Source organism: Gossypium hirsutum, chromosome D07 (assembly GCF_007990345.1).
Source record: "Gossypium hirsutum isolate 1008001.06 chromosome D07, Gossypium_hirsutum_v2.1, whole genome shotgun sequence".
NCBI classification, from domain to species: domain Eukaryota; kingdom Viridiplantae; phylum Streptophyta; class Magnoliopsida; order Malvales; family Malvaceae; genus Gossypium; species Gossypium hirsutum.
The window spans coordinates 51,226,228-51,240,624 of NC_053443.1; the positions used below are offsets into that span (position 1 = coordinate 51,226,228).

General features: G+C 32.7%; 1 protein-coding gene across 1 annotated transcript; it reads left to right on the forward strand.

Moving 5' to 3' along the window:
* The first annotated feature begins 788 nt into the window (after positions 1 to 788).
* On the forward strand, positions 789 to 1,580 carry LOC107955730 (glycine-rich cell wall structural protein). The gene is made up of 2 exons (XM_016891538.2): positions 789 to 1,026; positions 1,138 to 1,580. The coding sequence occupies exons 1-2, from the start codon at positions 909 to 911 to the stop codon at positions 1,443 to 1,445; spliced, it is 426 nt and encodes a 141-aa protein (XP_016747027.2). The 5' UTR covers positions 789 to 908; the 3' UTR covers positions 1,446 to 1,580.
* Positions 1,581 to 14,397: the final 12,817 nt, after the last annotated feature.

The following is a 14,397-nucleotide window of genomic DNA, read 5'->3' on the forward strand; positions in this document are numbered from 1 at the left end:
GTTAACAACAACTATATGATTAAAAGAGTCAGTTATAATTAAACTTTTAATAAAATGATTTTTAATTTTTTATATACTTATATGTTAAATTCACCAAATACTAAACTAAACATAACAATTCATAATTTAATCCTAAATTACTAAGAAATTAATTTTAAAATAATTACAAACACAAAATTTTATAACATAATCCTAAATTACGAACAAATTAATTTTAAAATAATTATAAAAAACAAAAAAAAATTACAATATTCATACAAAATACTAATCCAAAACTATAAACACTAAACATAAATAATTTATAATTAATAATTAATAACAAAAAAAATCACAATATCTTAATTAAACTCTTTAAATTATAAACAAAATTATTTACTAAAATAATACATTACCTTTTTTTTTCTTTGTTCTTTTTCTTCTCTTCTTCTCTTTTCTCTCTTTTCTTTTTTTGCCATGGTCATTGGCGCCTCCCTATGAGCCGCAATTAGTGGCGCCTATCTGACAGGCGCCATTCGAAAACCCGTTTCTCACCCGTATTTTGATCCGTTGACAGTACTTTGACCCGTATTTATATTTAAATATTTTTAATAAAAATAAAAAATAATATTTTAATCAAACCAAAAAAAATTAATATAAATATTCATTGGCGCCTGTCAGATAAGCTCCATTAAAAAAAATATCATTTTGGTAATTAATCTTTCGGATAACCTATTTCAATATTAATTTTTTTTTTTAATTTATATCTGTAAAAAACCCTATATTACCCCAATCTTTTATCAGATTTCCTTGTTTCTCTTTGGATATTGACCCGTCGGGGCCTATAAATAGAGATAGAGAATGCCTTGGTTTAACCATATTTGGTTCTTCAAATACTTTGAGCAGTTTCATAAGAAAGAAAGAAATCAAATATGGGTTCCATTTCCAAGAGTTTCCTTCTCCTTGCTCTTTTAGCTGCTGTTGTTCTTCTCATTTCTTCGGAAGTGGCAGCTCGAGATCTTGCTGAAACTACCACTGAAAACAATAATGGTCTGCAACTAATTAACTAGCATGGCTTCTTAATTAATTATTTAGCTTCTATATGTTAGCGTAAATGACCATGTCGAACATTTATATTCTAATATAGTGCTGGTTTTGCAGGTGAGGTGGCTACCGAAACAACCCAGGCTGAGCTAGAAGATGGACGCGGAGGTTATAATGGAAGAGGACACGGAGGGAAAGGAGGGTATGGAGGTGGGCACGGAGGGTATGGTGGTGGTGGCCACGGAGGGTATGGTGGTGGCCACGGAGGATACGGTGGTGGTGGCCACGGCGGTCACGGTGGACATGGAGGAGGTTATAAAGGAGGCTGCGCCTATGGCTGCTGTCGTTCAGATCATCACGGAAGAGGCTGCCAAAGGTGCTGCTCTTATGCTGGCGAGGCTGTCGAAGTTGAAACTCACGCCTAATGTAGCCTTTTGCATTTACAGTTGGCATGTATCTTAATAAATAAATGGGCATAAGTCCTAAATGAAAATGCTTCCTTAATATGGAGATGTAAGTGGAAGTATAAAGCAATAAAATTGTGCTTTACTTTTTCCCTATTTGGTTGCTACGGTCATGTTCGAAACGTACCACTGCGGAACTAATTAAATTTAAAGCTTATCTTCTCTCTTTATGTGCTGGACATGGTTAAATTTACATTGGGTATTTCAAAGCCGAAATAACAAGCAACTTATCATACCTTCATCCTTCAGCCATGACAATACTTCACGGATAGCTAACATCTCTGCCAGACATGCATCCGATCCATAAGGGAGAGGGTCGGTGATAACATCTTAATTTGCATGATTTTTTGTGTTTAATTCAGTTAATTTTTGAATTGATCCCTGTTGAATTAGTGTTTTTATGTTTTAATTTTGTTAGGGATGCAATTGGGATGTTATGAGTAAAAAACGAGCAGAAAATGACAAAATTGAAACACAGTCAATAAAGTGAGGCAGAATAAAAAATGTGGAAAATATCAAGGACTCATAAGATTCTTTTAACTTTGTAAAAGCCAAAATTAGAGAAAAAAAATCTAATTTTATTTTTTATTTAATTTTAATTATTTATTGAAGTGGTTAAAGCCAAATTTAATAAATATTATGTATATAAATAGAGCATTAAGTACCTTAAAAAGACACATTATATTTTACATTGAAATTCATTCGGAATAAATAAGAATTACTTTTTTTTCCTTCCAACTTGATGCGTCAGTAGCATACTGCTACTTTCATTTCCATTTTTTTATCCTTTACCAAAATTTATCTAATTGCCTTTCAAACCCTTTCTCTTCCCAATTTTCTCCATTATCATCAAATCACCTTTCGAAACCTATGAAGCATGATTAAATTCATGTTTCACTAAATTCCATCTTAGCTTTAGGCTGATGTTCTTTCCAGTTAGGAATTGTGAGATACGTATCCATACTAAAATTCCTTCTAATCGATATTCACATTTTTCCTAAATATCGGGATTGACAACTCATCCCTTAAAGTTAACTCGATTTCAAGTCAAAAAGTGCACGTTGGGTTGAAGTCGTGTTTGCTGATAGTTGAAGAAACGAGTCGCCCGTGCTGTATTCAGATCTCCGAGAACAAATCAAGGAAGAAGTGATCGGGTTTAAACGACCCACGCGGTTAAGGTCGTTAGTTCGAGTTGGGTTCTTCAGAGAGCAAGGCATCTGAAATCTTGAATCAAGAACACGTGTATCTTGGTTAGAACATCGGTAAGGGTTGGTTTGCAAGTCGTACCGGGACCAGCTACGAGAGGAAGAATTGGTGGTTAGGATATTCTTAACTGCTATAACCAACTTATTGTTTGGAGGAGAAAATTAATTTTCAAGGATTGATTCAAAAATCTGGAATCCACCGAATCTAGGGCTAAGGCTTATTATCTTTGATTACAAAATCTGAATTTAATTTCTAATTTATTTAATTATTTATTTATGATGTTTCAATTATTTAGTTTCTAAACATTTTAAAACTCCCCTGATTTATTTGTTTATTTTTCAGGAAGTCCCTTTGGAGTCATGGGTAGGACTATAGCCACGACTATCGATGTTGACACCATTTTTTTTGTTAAAACGAGGTCGACTTGGATTTTGAAAATGAAACGAAAATGGGAGTCGCCACCAATCTTTTATTATTTAGGTGTGATTGGATCACCTCGTGAAGTAACCATTTTGATAAAAGTTTAAATTTATTAAAACGGATATTTTTTTGGTCTACGAATTTTTAAAAACGGGTTCGGGAGTCGGTTACGCACGAGGAAGGGTTAGCACCCTCGATGCACCCAAATTTGGTACCTTAGTTGATTATTTAATGTCTTTATGTCGAAAGCTGAAAGTTTGAAAAGATTTTTAAAATACGATCCTCTTTTATTAATGTCATTTGTTTCAAAAGAATTTGCTTGACTAAATCGAAACGAAGGTCAAAGACCCTCTTGACTCGAGATAACAAGTGTCACATCCTGTAAGTTAGGACACGATGCTTGGAAATGTTGAGAATGAGCTTGTCTTTAACTCTTATCGAAGCTATGTAAAATTTGAGAATTAGAAGGGTATTTTGCTGTTTAGATTTAGGAAGAAAATTGAGACCTCGTAAGTTAGGGTACAATTTCTCGAATTTCCAAAATGTGAAATATTGCCTTTGAACGAGGTACATTCGTTTTATTAGAGATAAAATAAAATAATTTATTATGGATATACAAAAATGAGCGCGACTTTGGAAGTGATGAAATAGGATGATAATATAGAGCATAGAATAACGATTTATGAGTAATATGTTATATTAATGAATAACAATAATACCAAAACAAGAATAAGTGAATCATAACATACGCGATGGCAATAATCACACAATACATGTTGTTTTAATGTTGATGTTTAACAATCAAGGACAATGAAACACAATAATATATATAGAACGATTTGAAGTAAATAATATAAGAAAATCAAAATAAATCATATGTAACATAAATAAAGACATGCAAAGCAAAAATAAATAACATAGAAGACGATTTTTAAAATAATATATAAAAGTTGAAAATAAATAATACGTAAAAAAAATTAGACAAAGGATATACAAAACAATTTCTAAAAAATGACATATGGAAACAATTACAAATAAATAATATATATAGTTTAAAATAAATAATACAAAAAAATGGATAATAGCTTAATATAGTTTGAAATGATTAATATGTGAAAAACTCAAAATAAATAATAAAATAAATAAATAATACATGAAGAAAAGTTTTGAATAAATAAAAAAATTTGCAAAATAAATCGAGATAAACAGATTTGGGACTAATTTGGGATAGAAATGAAATTTAAAGGCGTAAAAGCTATAATAAAATAAACAAAGATGGACCTGAATGAAAAGGGCAAGAAAAGGGCAGGTGAGTGAATAAACCAGACCCTGGACACGTGTCCGCTTTTCAGCGTGTTGATGGGTTAGGGATCTGATCGAAAACTAAACAAAATTTTAGGGCCAAATTTTAAAAAGATTAAAAAAAAGCAAAAGGGAGTACATTAAAAGAAGCACAAACGCGACAGGACTAGGGTTGCAAAACACGCGGATCCTCCCTGGAGCGGGTCGGGTCACGCGCGGGTAGGCCCTAAAAGGCGTCATTTTGGCCCTTGAGTCCCTAACCCAAAACAGCGTCGTTTTACTCCTCTATTTAAACAAACAAAAAAATTTTCAAAAACTTTATTTTCCTTCCTCCTAAAAAAACTCAAAAAATTCTCTCAACCCTTCCCCTTTTCTCCGGCCTATAAGGCCACCGTCCGTCTGTCATGGCCAGTGGTCGGCGGCGGCGGTGACGACGGCCGGAGTCCCAAAAAAGGGGTCATCTTGATTGTTTCGGCCTCTCTAGGCCCATTTTGAAGTAAAAAATCCCAATAATCGAACGAGGTTGCCCCGACAAGAAAAGGACCTTTCGTCTTCTGGCAACCTTTCATCAGAGGCGGCTACCTCAGACACTCACGACGGTGGAGCGCAGCTCTCAGGTACGCCTCCTTTAAAATCCCTTTTTATTTCTATGTTTTTTTGTTAAAATAGATTTGTAAAAGAAATAAAAATAAATAAATAAAAGGCAAAGAAAAAAAGAGAAAACAATAAGAGATCTAAGTCAACCTCTTCTGAAATTTCTGTTCTTCTTTTTCGATTTACTAGTGTGCGTAAAAAAACATTACAAAGGTTAGATTGGGCTTTTATAGTCGAATCAAAAATGTTTTCTTTTTCTTTAATGTTTGTTCCTATTATTTCCCGCATGCTTCCCTTTTTATTGTTTTATTCAATTTTCCTTGCAGGTGTCAGGAGGCCGGTGATTGGCGAGCGGAGACGGTGTGCAGCATGCGAGGAGGTGTGGGAAAGGCCTGAAGACCTAGGTGCGGCGCACCTAGGTTTTTCTTGGCTGAAACATGTTTAGTTTTTTGTGGGCTAGGGTTTATTTTTTTCTGGGCCATGGGCTACATTGGGCCTATTTTTTTTCTTTGTAATTAGACTGTTGTTTATCTTGTTTTAATATTTGGGCCCAGGCAGAAATTATGTCTTACAGCTGCCCCTCTTTGCTCATTGTCATGTAACAAGAATAGAGTAAAGACTAAGAAAGACCAATTTTTCCCAGTCTCGCTGATTCTTGACTTGTTCTAGCTTCTCTTATTCAAGTAGCTCCATTTCAGTCCATTGTGTCTTGTTGCTTCGATCCGCTCCACTATATTTCAGAGAGATACGGCTTGTAGCTTCAATCCACTCTGCCGCAACTTTAGGGGGATGAGGTTTGTGGTTTTAGTCTAGTCTACTCCACTGCAACTTCAGGGAAATAGTTGAAGTCGTGTTTGCTGATAGTTGAAGAAACGAGTTGCCCGTGCTGTATTCAGATCTCCGAGAACAAACAAGGAAGAAGTGATCGGGTTTAAATGACCCACGCGGTTAAGGTTGTTAGTTCGAGTTGGGTTCTTCAGAGCACAAGGCTTCTGAAATCTTAAATCAAGAACACGTGTATCTTGGTTAGATAATCGATAAGGGTTGGTTTGCAGGTCGTACCAGAACCAGCTATGAGAGGAAGAATTGGTGGTTAGGATGTTCTTAACTACTATAACCAACTTATTGTTTGAAGGAGAAAATTAATTTTCAAGGATTGATTCAAAAATCCAAAATCCACCGAATCTAGGACTAAGGCTTATTATCTTTGATTACAAAATCTGAATTTAATTTTTGATTTATTTAATTATTTATTTATGATGTTTCAATTATTTAGTTTCTAAACATTTAAAAACTCCCCTGATTTATTTGTTTATTTTTCAGCAAGTCCGATTGGAGTCGTAGGTAGGAGTATAGCCACAACTATCGACACGACAAAAATTCTGATCACAAGTTAAACGTGAAAGTTGATTATAACACCAATCCCTATGGACTCGACCATACTACCACTCTTTACTACTATTTAGAGTTATTTTGTAGGAATTATTTTTGGTGGTTTCGACGCCCATCAAATTTTAGTGCTGTTGCCGGGGATTGGAGATATTTTTTCTAATTTTTTTTGTTTACCTTATGACCAGATTAGAACCTGTAATTCTAGAGTTTGAACCAGAAATTGAGAAATTGGCTCGACAACTGCGAAGAGAAGTCATTCGACGTGGTAAATGACCAAATCCTGAATTTGAAACCATATCTTACACTGAGGAAATGTTCCAATTTGACAAACCAGATGAGATGGCCGAACAAGCTATACGTCAACTCGCAACGGCACCGGATGAACAACAACCCTTATGTATAACCTACCCGGCGGGAGGTACACCGTTCGAGTTGAAGTCAAGTTTGGTTCATTTACTACCGACCTTCTGTGGACTACAGAACGAAAATCCACACACTCATCTCAAAGAATTTCGTGTTTTTCCTTTCTCATTAGCCGACTCTGCTAGAGAGCAGCTATTTTATTGACCCTCGGGATTTGTCAACACATGGTCTGACATGTCACGTTTGTTTCTTGATAGGTTCTTCCTACAGCTCGAATGGCTGAACTAAAGAGGGACATGGTGGGAATCCGTCAAAAGGACACTGAATCGCTCTACGGTTACTAGGAGCGGTACAAAAAGTTGAGTGCAAGTTGCCCACAACTTAGACTGACTAAACAGTCACTCTTGCAGTATTTCTATGAAGGGTTGCTCTCGATGGAAATGAAAATCATAGATGCTGCAAGTGGAAGGGCATTAGTCAATATGACTCCTCAAAGAGCACAAGAGTTGATTTCAACGATGGCTGCTAACTCTCAACAATTTGACCAACCACAGAACCCACAAGACGGGTTCATGGGTGTAATGACCTAAAATTCATGAGCATCGAAAAAGTATATTATCGGGCCTCCGTCTTAGTAAACCGAGTCATAAATAATTATTAAAAGTAATTATGAGTTTAGTTTAGTGCTTAATTAGGTGACTATAGTTTAATTAAGAGAAATTAAAAAAAAAGACTAAATTGAGTTAGGGGTAAAAGTTGAATTATAGATTAATAGAAAATGACAATTAAGCCATTAACAAGAAATGAGGCGACATAAGTGATAAATATCTTAGATTTTTTTTTATGTTTTAAATATATTATTATATTATATTATATTATATTATATTATATTATATTATATTATATTATATTATATTATATTATATTATATTATATTATATTATATTATATTAATAGATGAGAAATGTATGGTAAAGATTAAAGACAAGTGTAATAGTAATAATTATATAGGTACACTTGTAATAAAAATAAATATATTCTTAAATAATAAGTAAAATATTTTTTTAATATATTACTATTGTTATTAGTTAAAATAAAAGAAATAAAGTAAAGTAAGTAAAATACAAGAAAAAGAAACAAAAGAAGAACAGAAAAGAAACAGAGAAAGAGACCAAAACAGGGAAAGAAAAAGGGAAAGAAAAAAAAGGGGGGGAATTGGGATTTTAGAGATTCAAGTTTAATTGGTAAGCTAAATTTAGCCCTTTTCTCTTAATTTTGATGTTTTAGAAGCCTTGGAATAAGGTTTTGATGAAACTAAGTTGATATTTTGAGAATTCATAGGTTTTTAAACATGATTCATGTTGAACAAGTTGTTAAATTAGGGGTTTAGTTGATAGAATTTCTAGTTAGAATTGATAAAAGGATTAAAGTGTAAAATAGGCTATAAATTTTACATAGTTGTAATTAAGTTATAAGAAGTCTTAAGTTAGGGTTTAATTATGAATATTGAATAGTTGAGTTAAATATGGCAAGAAATTAAGTAGAAAAGAAATATGAAATAAGCTAGAAAAGTAAGTGAGCTTAGTTAGAATTAAATTGGGAATAAGTAAGAATTGAATAAAATTTAATTATTTTTATTTTTATAATTTAATGCTATAATTAATAGTGAAATTAATTATTATTTTCGTACTTAACAAGGAAAACGAGGCATCGACACCCAAAGGAAAAGAAAAGATCGTTGAGGAGTAAACGCGTATTCCAGGTTTGTATTACTATAACTTAATCTATTTAATAAGTGTTATATTGAAATTGTATTCATGGGACATTTAAGGTAAGGTAAGTAATAACATTTGAAATAAGTAAGAATATGTGTGAATATTGAATTATATGTGAATTGAAATAATAGATGTTTTGAATTGATTGAATATTTGAAATTGTTGTGGAAATGAATTCGAAATTTGAAAAGTAAAATAATACCCTATTAACTTATCGGACTAGATTGGATACAAATGGCATGCCATAGGATTTGTGATATGATGAGGAGATTTGTAGTTCGTTCGAGAAGATGATTATGTTATTATATGCTTCGGTTTATCCGAAAAGGCATTTAATGCCTTATTGGTGTGTTTGGGAGGATATGATATACTGGTGTGTTATGCAGGATTTATATTATTCCAGGTGTATTTAGGTTGGATATTCTGGTGTGTTTGGGTGGAATCTGCGTATCTGTCAGAGTCTGAGCCTTGTTAATAGGGTAAATAATTGAAATGAAAATTTGAAAATGAGATTGATTGATTTGGCACTATTGAAAAGTATGAGGAAGAATGTGTGAGTTAAATTATGAATTGAATTAGTATGTGAAATATATATATATATATATATGAATTTAAGATTTATGAACTGATATATATAAATATGTATATTTAGTTTAAATGATTTATAAAACTTATGGTTGATGTTTGTAATTTTATTATTATTAATTAGTTTAATTTATAGGAATACCACTGAGTATAAAATACTCAACGTACGGTTGTTTTCGTTTGCAGGTCATTAGAGTTCAAAGTCCAGTTCAGCATCCAAAAAGATCTCGATTCCAACAAGAAAATTTTGGTGATGTACTTATTTCTTTTGTTTAAGTGGCATGTACTAGGTGATTGTACACGAGTGGTATACATATATGTAAATATATATGCTAAATGATCTTGGTTGTAAGTATATGGTTAAGATCTTTTGGATGATAATAAAGTTTAAAGTTATAAATTAGTAGACTTAGTATTAAATCTTGAAATGGAATGAAAGATATAAAATCTTTATTTGAAACAGTGGTATTAGTTTGTTTTGGTTTTAAATTTGCAGGGGTTTTATGTAAAAATAAGCAAAAATACTGTCAAAATTTTTCAAAAAAAATCTAAAAATATTTCGGAATACTCGAACAAGTTTCGTTCTATTTTAATACATATTTTGGGCTTTGAGAGTCCATTATAGGGATTTAATTATTAAATTATACTATGAATGTTATTTTAATTACGATTTATTAGTAAGTTGTCTGATAGGTCCGGTAATGCCTCGTAACCCTGTTTCAGCGACGGTTGGGGTTAGGGGGTGTTACAATGGGTTAAGTTCTTTATCCCTAAAAGATAAAATTGATAAGCTAACTAACGTTGTTCAAACTTTGCTCACAAATAAAACGGGCCCAGCACGATTGTGTGGAATTTGCGCTAAACAAGAAAATGTTGTCGGGAACTTTTTAAGACCGCCCCAAAGGCATATGACCCCTACTTGAACTCATATAATATGGGGTGGAAGGATCACCCAAATCTAAGTTATGGGCCGAATCCTCAGTTCAATCAACCTTACCAACAAAGGCTGCCTCCGAATCAACAATTATCGCCCCCAAAGTCATCTTTGGAAGCCATAGTGGAAATGCTAGCCAATAGTACTGAGAAGTTTCAAATAAAAATTGAAATGCATTTGCAAGAGTTAGATAAGCAAGTGAGCAAGCTTGTGCTCACAGTTAGCCATACGGTGTCCCAAGGTAAGCTGTCATCTCAAACTGAGTCTAATCCTTGACACAATGTAAATGCTATGGTGTTGAGGAGTAGGAAGGTTTTGGAACCTTTACTTGGTATGAGTCATTCCCATGACACTGGTCGAAATGAAAAGAAACTTGACACTGATACTCTATTGGAGTTAACACCATAAAAATCATTTGCAGTACCAGCTCCGTTTCCTGGAAGACTTGTCCAATGCAAGAAGGAGTGAGAAGAGAAGGAGATCCTCGACACCTTTTGAAAGGTAGAAATCAACATACCTCTTTTTAAAGTGATTAAACAGATTCCACGATATGTACGATTCTTAAAAGAATTATGCACGAGTAAGATGAAGCTCCTAGGTAATGAAAATGTGAGTGTCAGAGAAAATGTCTCTGCCATTTTACGAAGAAAAATACCACCTAAATGTAATGACTAATGTATGTTTTCCATATCTTGCAAAATAGGTAGTGTCAGTATTTAAAAAAGCCATGTGTGACATAGGCGCATCAATTAATGTTATGCCTTTGTCAATTTATAAACTACTTAATGCAGGTCCTATGAAGGAAACAGGTGTAATTATTCAGCTTGCAGATAGATCTGTAGTGCATCCGAAAGGACTGCTAGAGGATGTCCTTATTAAGGTAAACGAACTGATATTTCCTATAGACTTCTACATTATCAACATAGAGGATGGCAACTCAGCCAATTCGTCTGACATACCTCTTGGGAGACCATTCTTGAATACCGCATGAACAAAAATTGATGTTTGGAGTGGAACACTCATAATGGAATTTGACGGTGAAGTGGTTAGGTTTAATGTTTATGAAAATATAGGACATCCCAACAATAAGTTACAAATTGTGCATTGCAGGAACGTAGATATTGATGTTAAGCAAGAGGAATTATCGATGATCAAAAAACCTATACGTGAAGTTGTCATGAAAGCCTCGAAATTAGAGCTCCAACTGTTTCCAGAACGTACAAGGATTTCAACAGAGAAAAATGCAAACTTGAACGGAGAAGCTCAAAGACGCCTCAATCCACTAATGATAGGCGAATCTGGGAAGGGCTTCAAGGACAGTGGGCAAAGGTCAAAACCTTTCGACAAGAACATCCAAGTGCAAGTTGGGTTGGAGTCGTGGTTGCTAACAATTGGAGAAACGAGTCGACCGTGCTGTATTCGGATATTCGAGAACAAATTAAGGAAAAACTGATCGGGTCTAAACGACCCACGCGATTGAGGTCGTTAATTCGAGTTGGGTTCTTCAGAGCGCAAGGCTTCCAAAATCTTGAATTGGGAACACGTGTATCTCGATTAGATAATCGGTAAGGGTTGGTTTGCAAGTCGTACCTGGACCAGCTACGAGAGGAAGAATTGGAGGATAGGACGTTCTTAACTGCTATAACCAGCTTATTGTTTGGAGGAGAAAATTAATTTTTAAGGATCGATTCAAAAATCCGGAATCCACCAAGTCTAGAGCTAAGGCTTATTATCTTTGATTACAAAATTTGAATTTAATTTCCAATTTATTTAATTATTTATATATGTTGTTTCAATTATTTAGTTTCTAAACATTTCAAAACTCCCCTGATTTATTTGTTTATTTTTCAACAGGCTCGTTTGGAGTTGTGGGCACAACTATAGCCACGACTATCAACACGACAGAAATTATGATCACAAGTTAAACGCGAAAGTTGATTATCACACCAATCCTTGTGGACTCGACCCTACTACCATACTTTACTACTATTTAGAGTTATTTTGTAGGAATTATTTTTGATAGTTTCGACGCCCATCAGTCGAATACTGCCTGGATAAAAGCACCTATATGATCGCGGATAACAACAGCAAAAGAAGACGCTCCCTGCACCTTGTTCATCGTTGCATCGATGTTGCACTTGATCCATTCCCGCTCAGGCCGAGTCCAGCACACACTGTTGGAGTAATCTGCTTCAGCGGGCTGATTCACCCAGTCAAAAAGTGTTGCGAGCGTCAATGCAATCCTGTAAAAATCGATTAGCGACCGAGATGACAGCTAGTTGCCAAGTAACAGTACCTTTCCAAACATAAAGTTTCCTGTGCAGCCATAAGCTCCATGCTACAGTCAACAGCCAACCTCTAGCAGCAACATCGGTCATAGCCAGAATTAGAATGAAAAGAGAAACCGTGGTCAAAGAATCTATCACGAGTCCAAGGCCTTCCCATACCTCCGTAGCAATCGAGCATCTCAATAAAACATGATAGATGCTCTCGATAGATCCACATCTTGCACATAACAGATCAATGGGATATTGAGAATGTTAAATGATAAAACTTAAAATTTATATATTACTAGTTTGTCATTTTGTTCTATTTAGAGTAAATATATAATTATTTATACCAATTAAATTAAAATAAAAATGCCAATTTTTTATCAAATTAAATGATAAATGATTGTGTTAAACATAGATTATTTTAGATCAAATTTCAACTATGTTCCTCTACAATGTTTAAGTTTAAGATTTAATATCTATATTTTAATTTGATATAATTGATTCCTCTATATAATATCATTAGTTACTCGAAATAGTTAATACCCTTAATTATTCTAGCTAAAATGTTGAGGTCAATTTTTTTCTTAAAAATGTTCATTCCAACTTCCTCCAAAAAGAAATATGTTATATTAGAAATGTGTTTTTAAGAGCAATTCACGTAATCACTTCAATCAAAGTAATTAAGAATGTTAATTATTTGGACTAAGTACTACCACCATAAAAGTAGAGAACCAAATTATGCCAAAAATTATAATATAAAAGCTAAACCCAAATCTGAGTATAGTAGAGAAAATAAAACTACAATTTTACCATTATCTTATAATGACTAAAAATAGAAATTGTGTCGTTATTTGATCCAAATAATCAACACCTTTAATAATTTAGTTAGCTGATATGGATTTGAAAGAAAACATTTATTCGAACTCATCATGTTAAAATATTTTTTTTATTAGAATGGTATTATTTTAAAAAAATTCGCGTAAAGATTTAATAAAAATAGTCTACAGTATTAAATATTTAGATTGATTAATAACATTATAAAATATAAAAAATTAAATTATGTTAAAATTAAAGATAAATTTGATATAATAAAAGAGATTTGATTTTTTTTCCCTCATGAAAGAATAGTGGGATAAGTGTCGGCATTTACATTTGCATGTCTACCAGTTCTATGCACAGTCATAGAGTGAGTGAAACACTTAGGCTGGATATTTCATTGTGCATAAGATGAAGAGCACTTTTCAACTATAAATGCAACGAAGAATAATTGGTTTTTGGGTGAAAGGGAAAGTTGGAATTTAAGTGGTTTTAATTTTTAATTTTTGTGTTTTGAAATAAAATTATAAAAGAAAATTATTATTTATATGAAATGTTTAAAAGGTATTTAAATATTTAGATTAATTTATATTTTATGTATCATTATATTAAATTATTTAAATTATTTAATATTTTATTTATCATTAATTTTACAAATAATTTATATTAATTTTTTAAAAATATTTAAAATTTATATTTCATGTATCATAATATTAAACTATTTAAATATCATTTAAATTAAATTATTTTTTATTTTTTTAATATCATATCTAAAATAGATATTATAATTTCTCAATATAATTTTTTACGACAATAAAAAATACTTAAAATTAACAAATCACGTTTTTCACAACACTTTTCAACGTAATTCTCTTTAAAAGCACTTTTACATCGTGAACTATAATGAAGAAATAAACCCTTTATATAATCACACACTTAATATATATTAATACTAGTCGTGCGCACACTGACGTTGTGAGTGACGAAATTAATTTTCTAAAAACTTATATATTTAAAATAAGAAGTAAAAAATAATGAAAAAGAAATCAAATTGTTCATAGTGTGAAAATAAAGGAAACTTTTAAAAAAAATTCAAAATAATAGGAAATCTAAAGAAAATGAAATACCTAAAATTACTCATAGTCCATCTCCACCAACCTTTCTCCAACAACCTACAACCTTTGGGTAAGAGAATAATATAATTTAACGCACTCGAACCCACGTTCTCTTGTACTAGTAACAATACCCATGCC

Bases quoted from the DNA above. Each gene is read 5' to 3' on its own strand.
- LOC107955730 (XM_016891538.2), top strand. From the start codon at position 909: ATGGGTTCCATTTCCAAGAGTTTCCTTCTCCTTGCTCTTTTAGCTGCT. The intron at 1,027-1,137 runs GTCTGCAACTAA...CTGGTTTTGCAG, and splicing joins TACCACTGAAAACAATAATG to GTGAGGTGGCTACCGAAACA.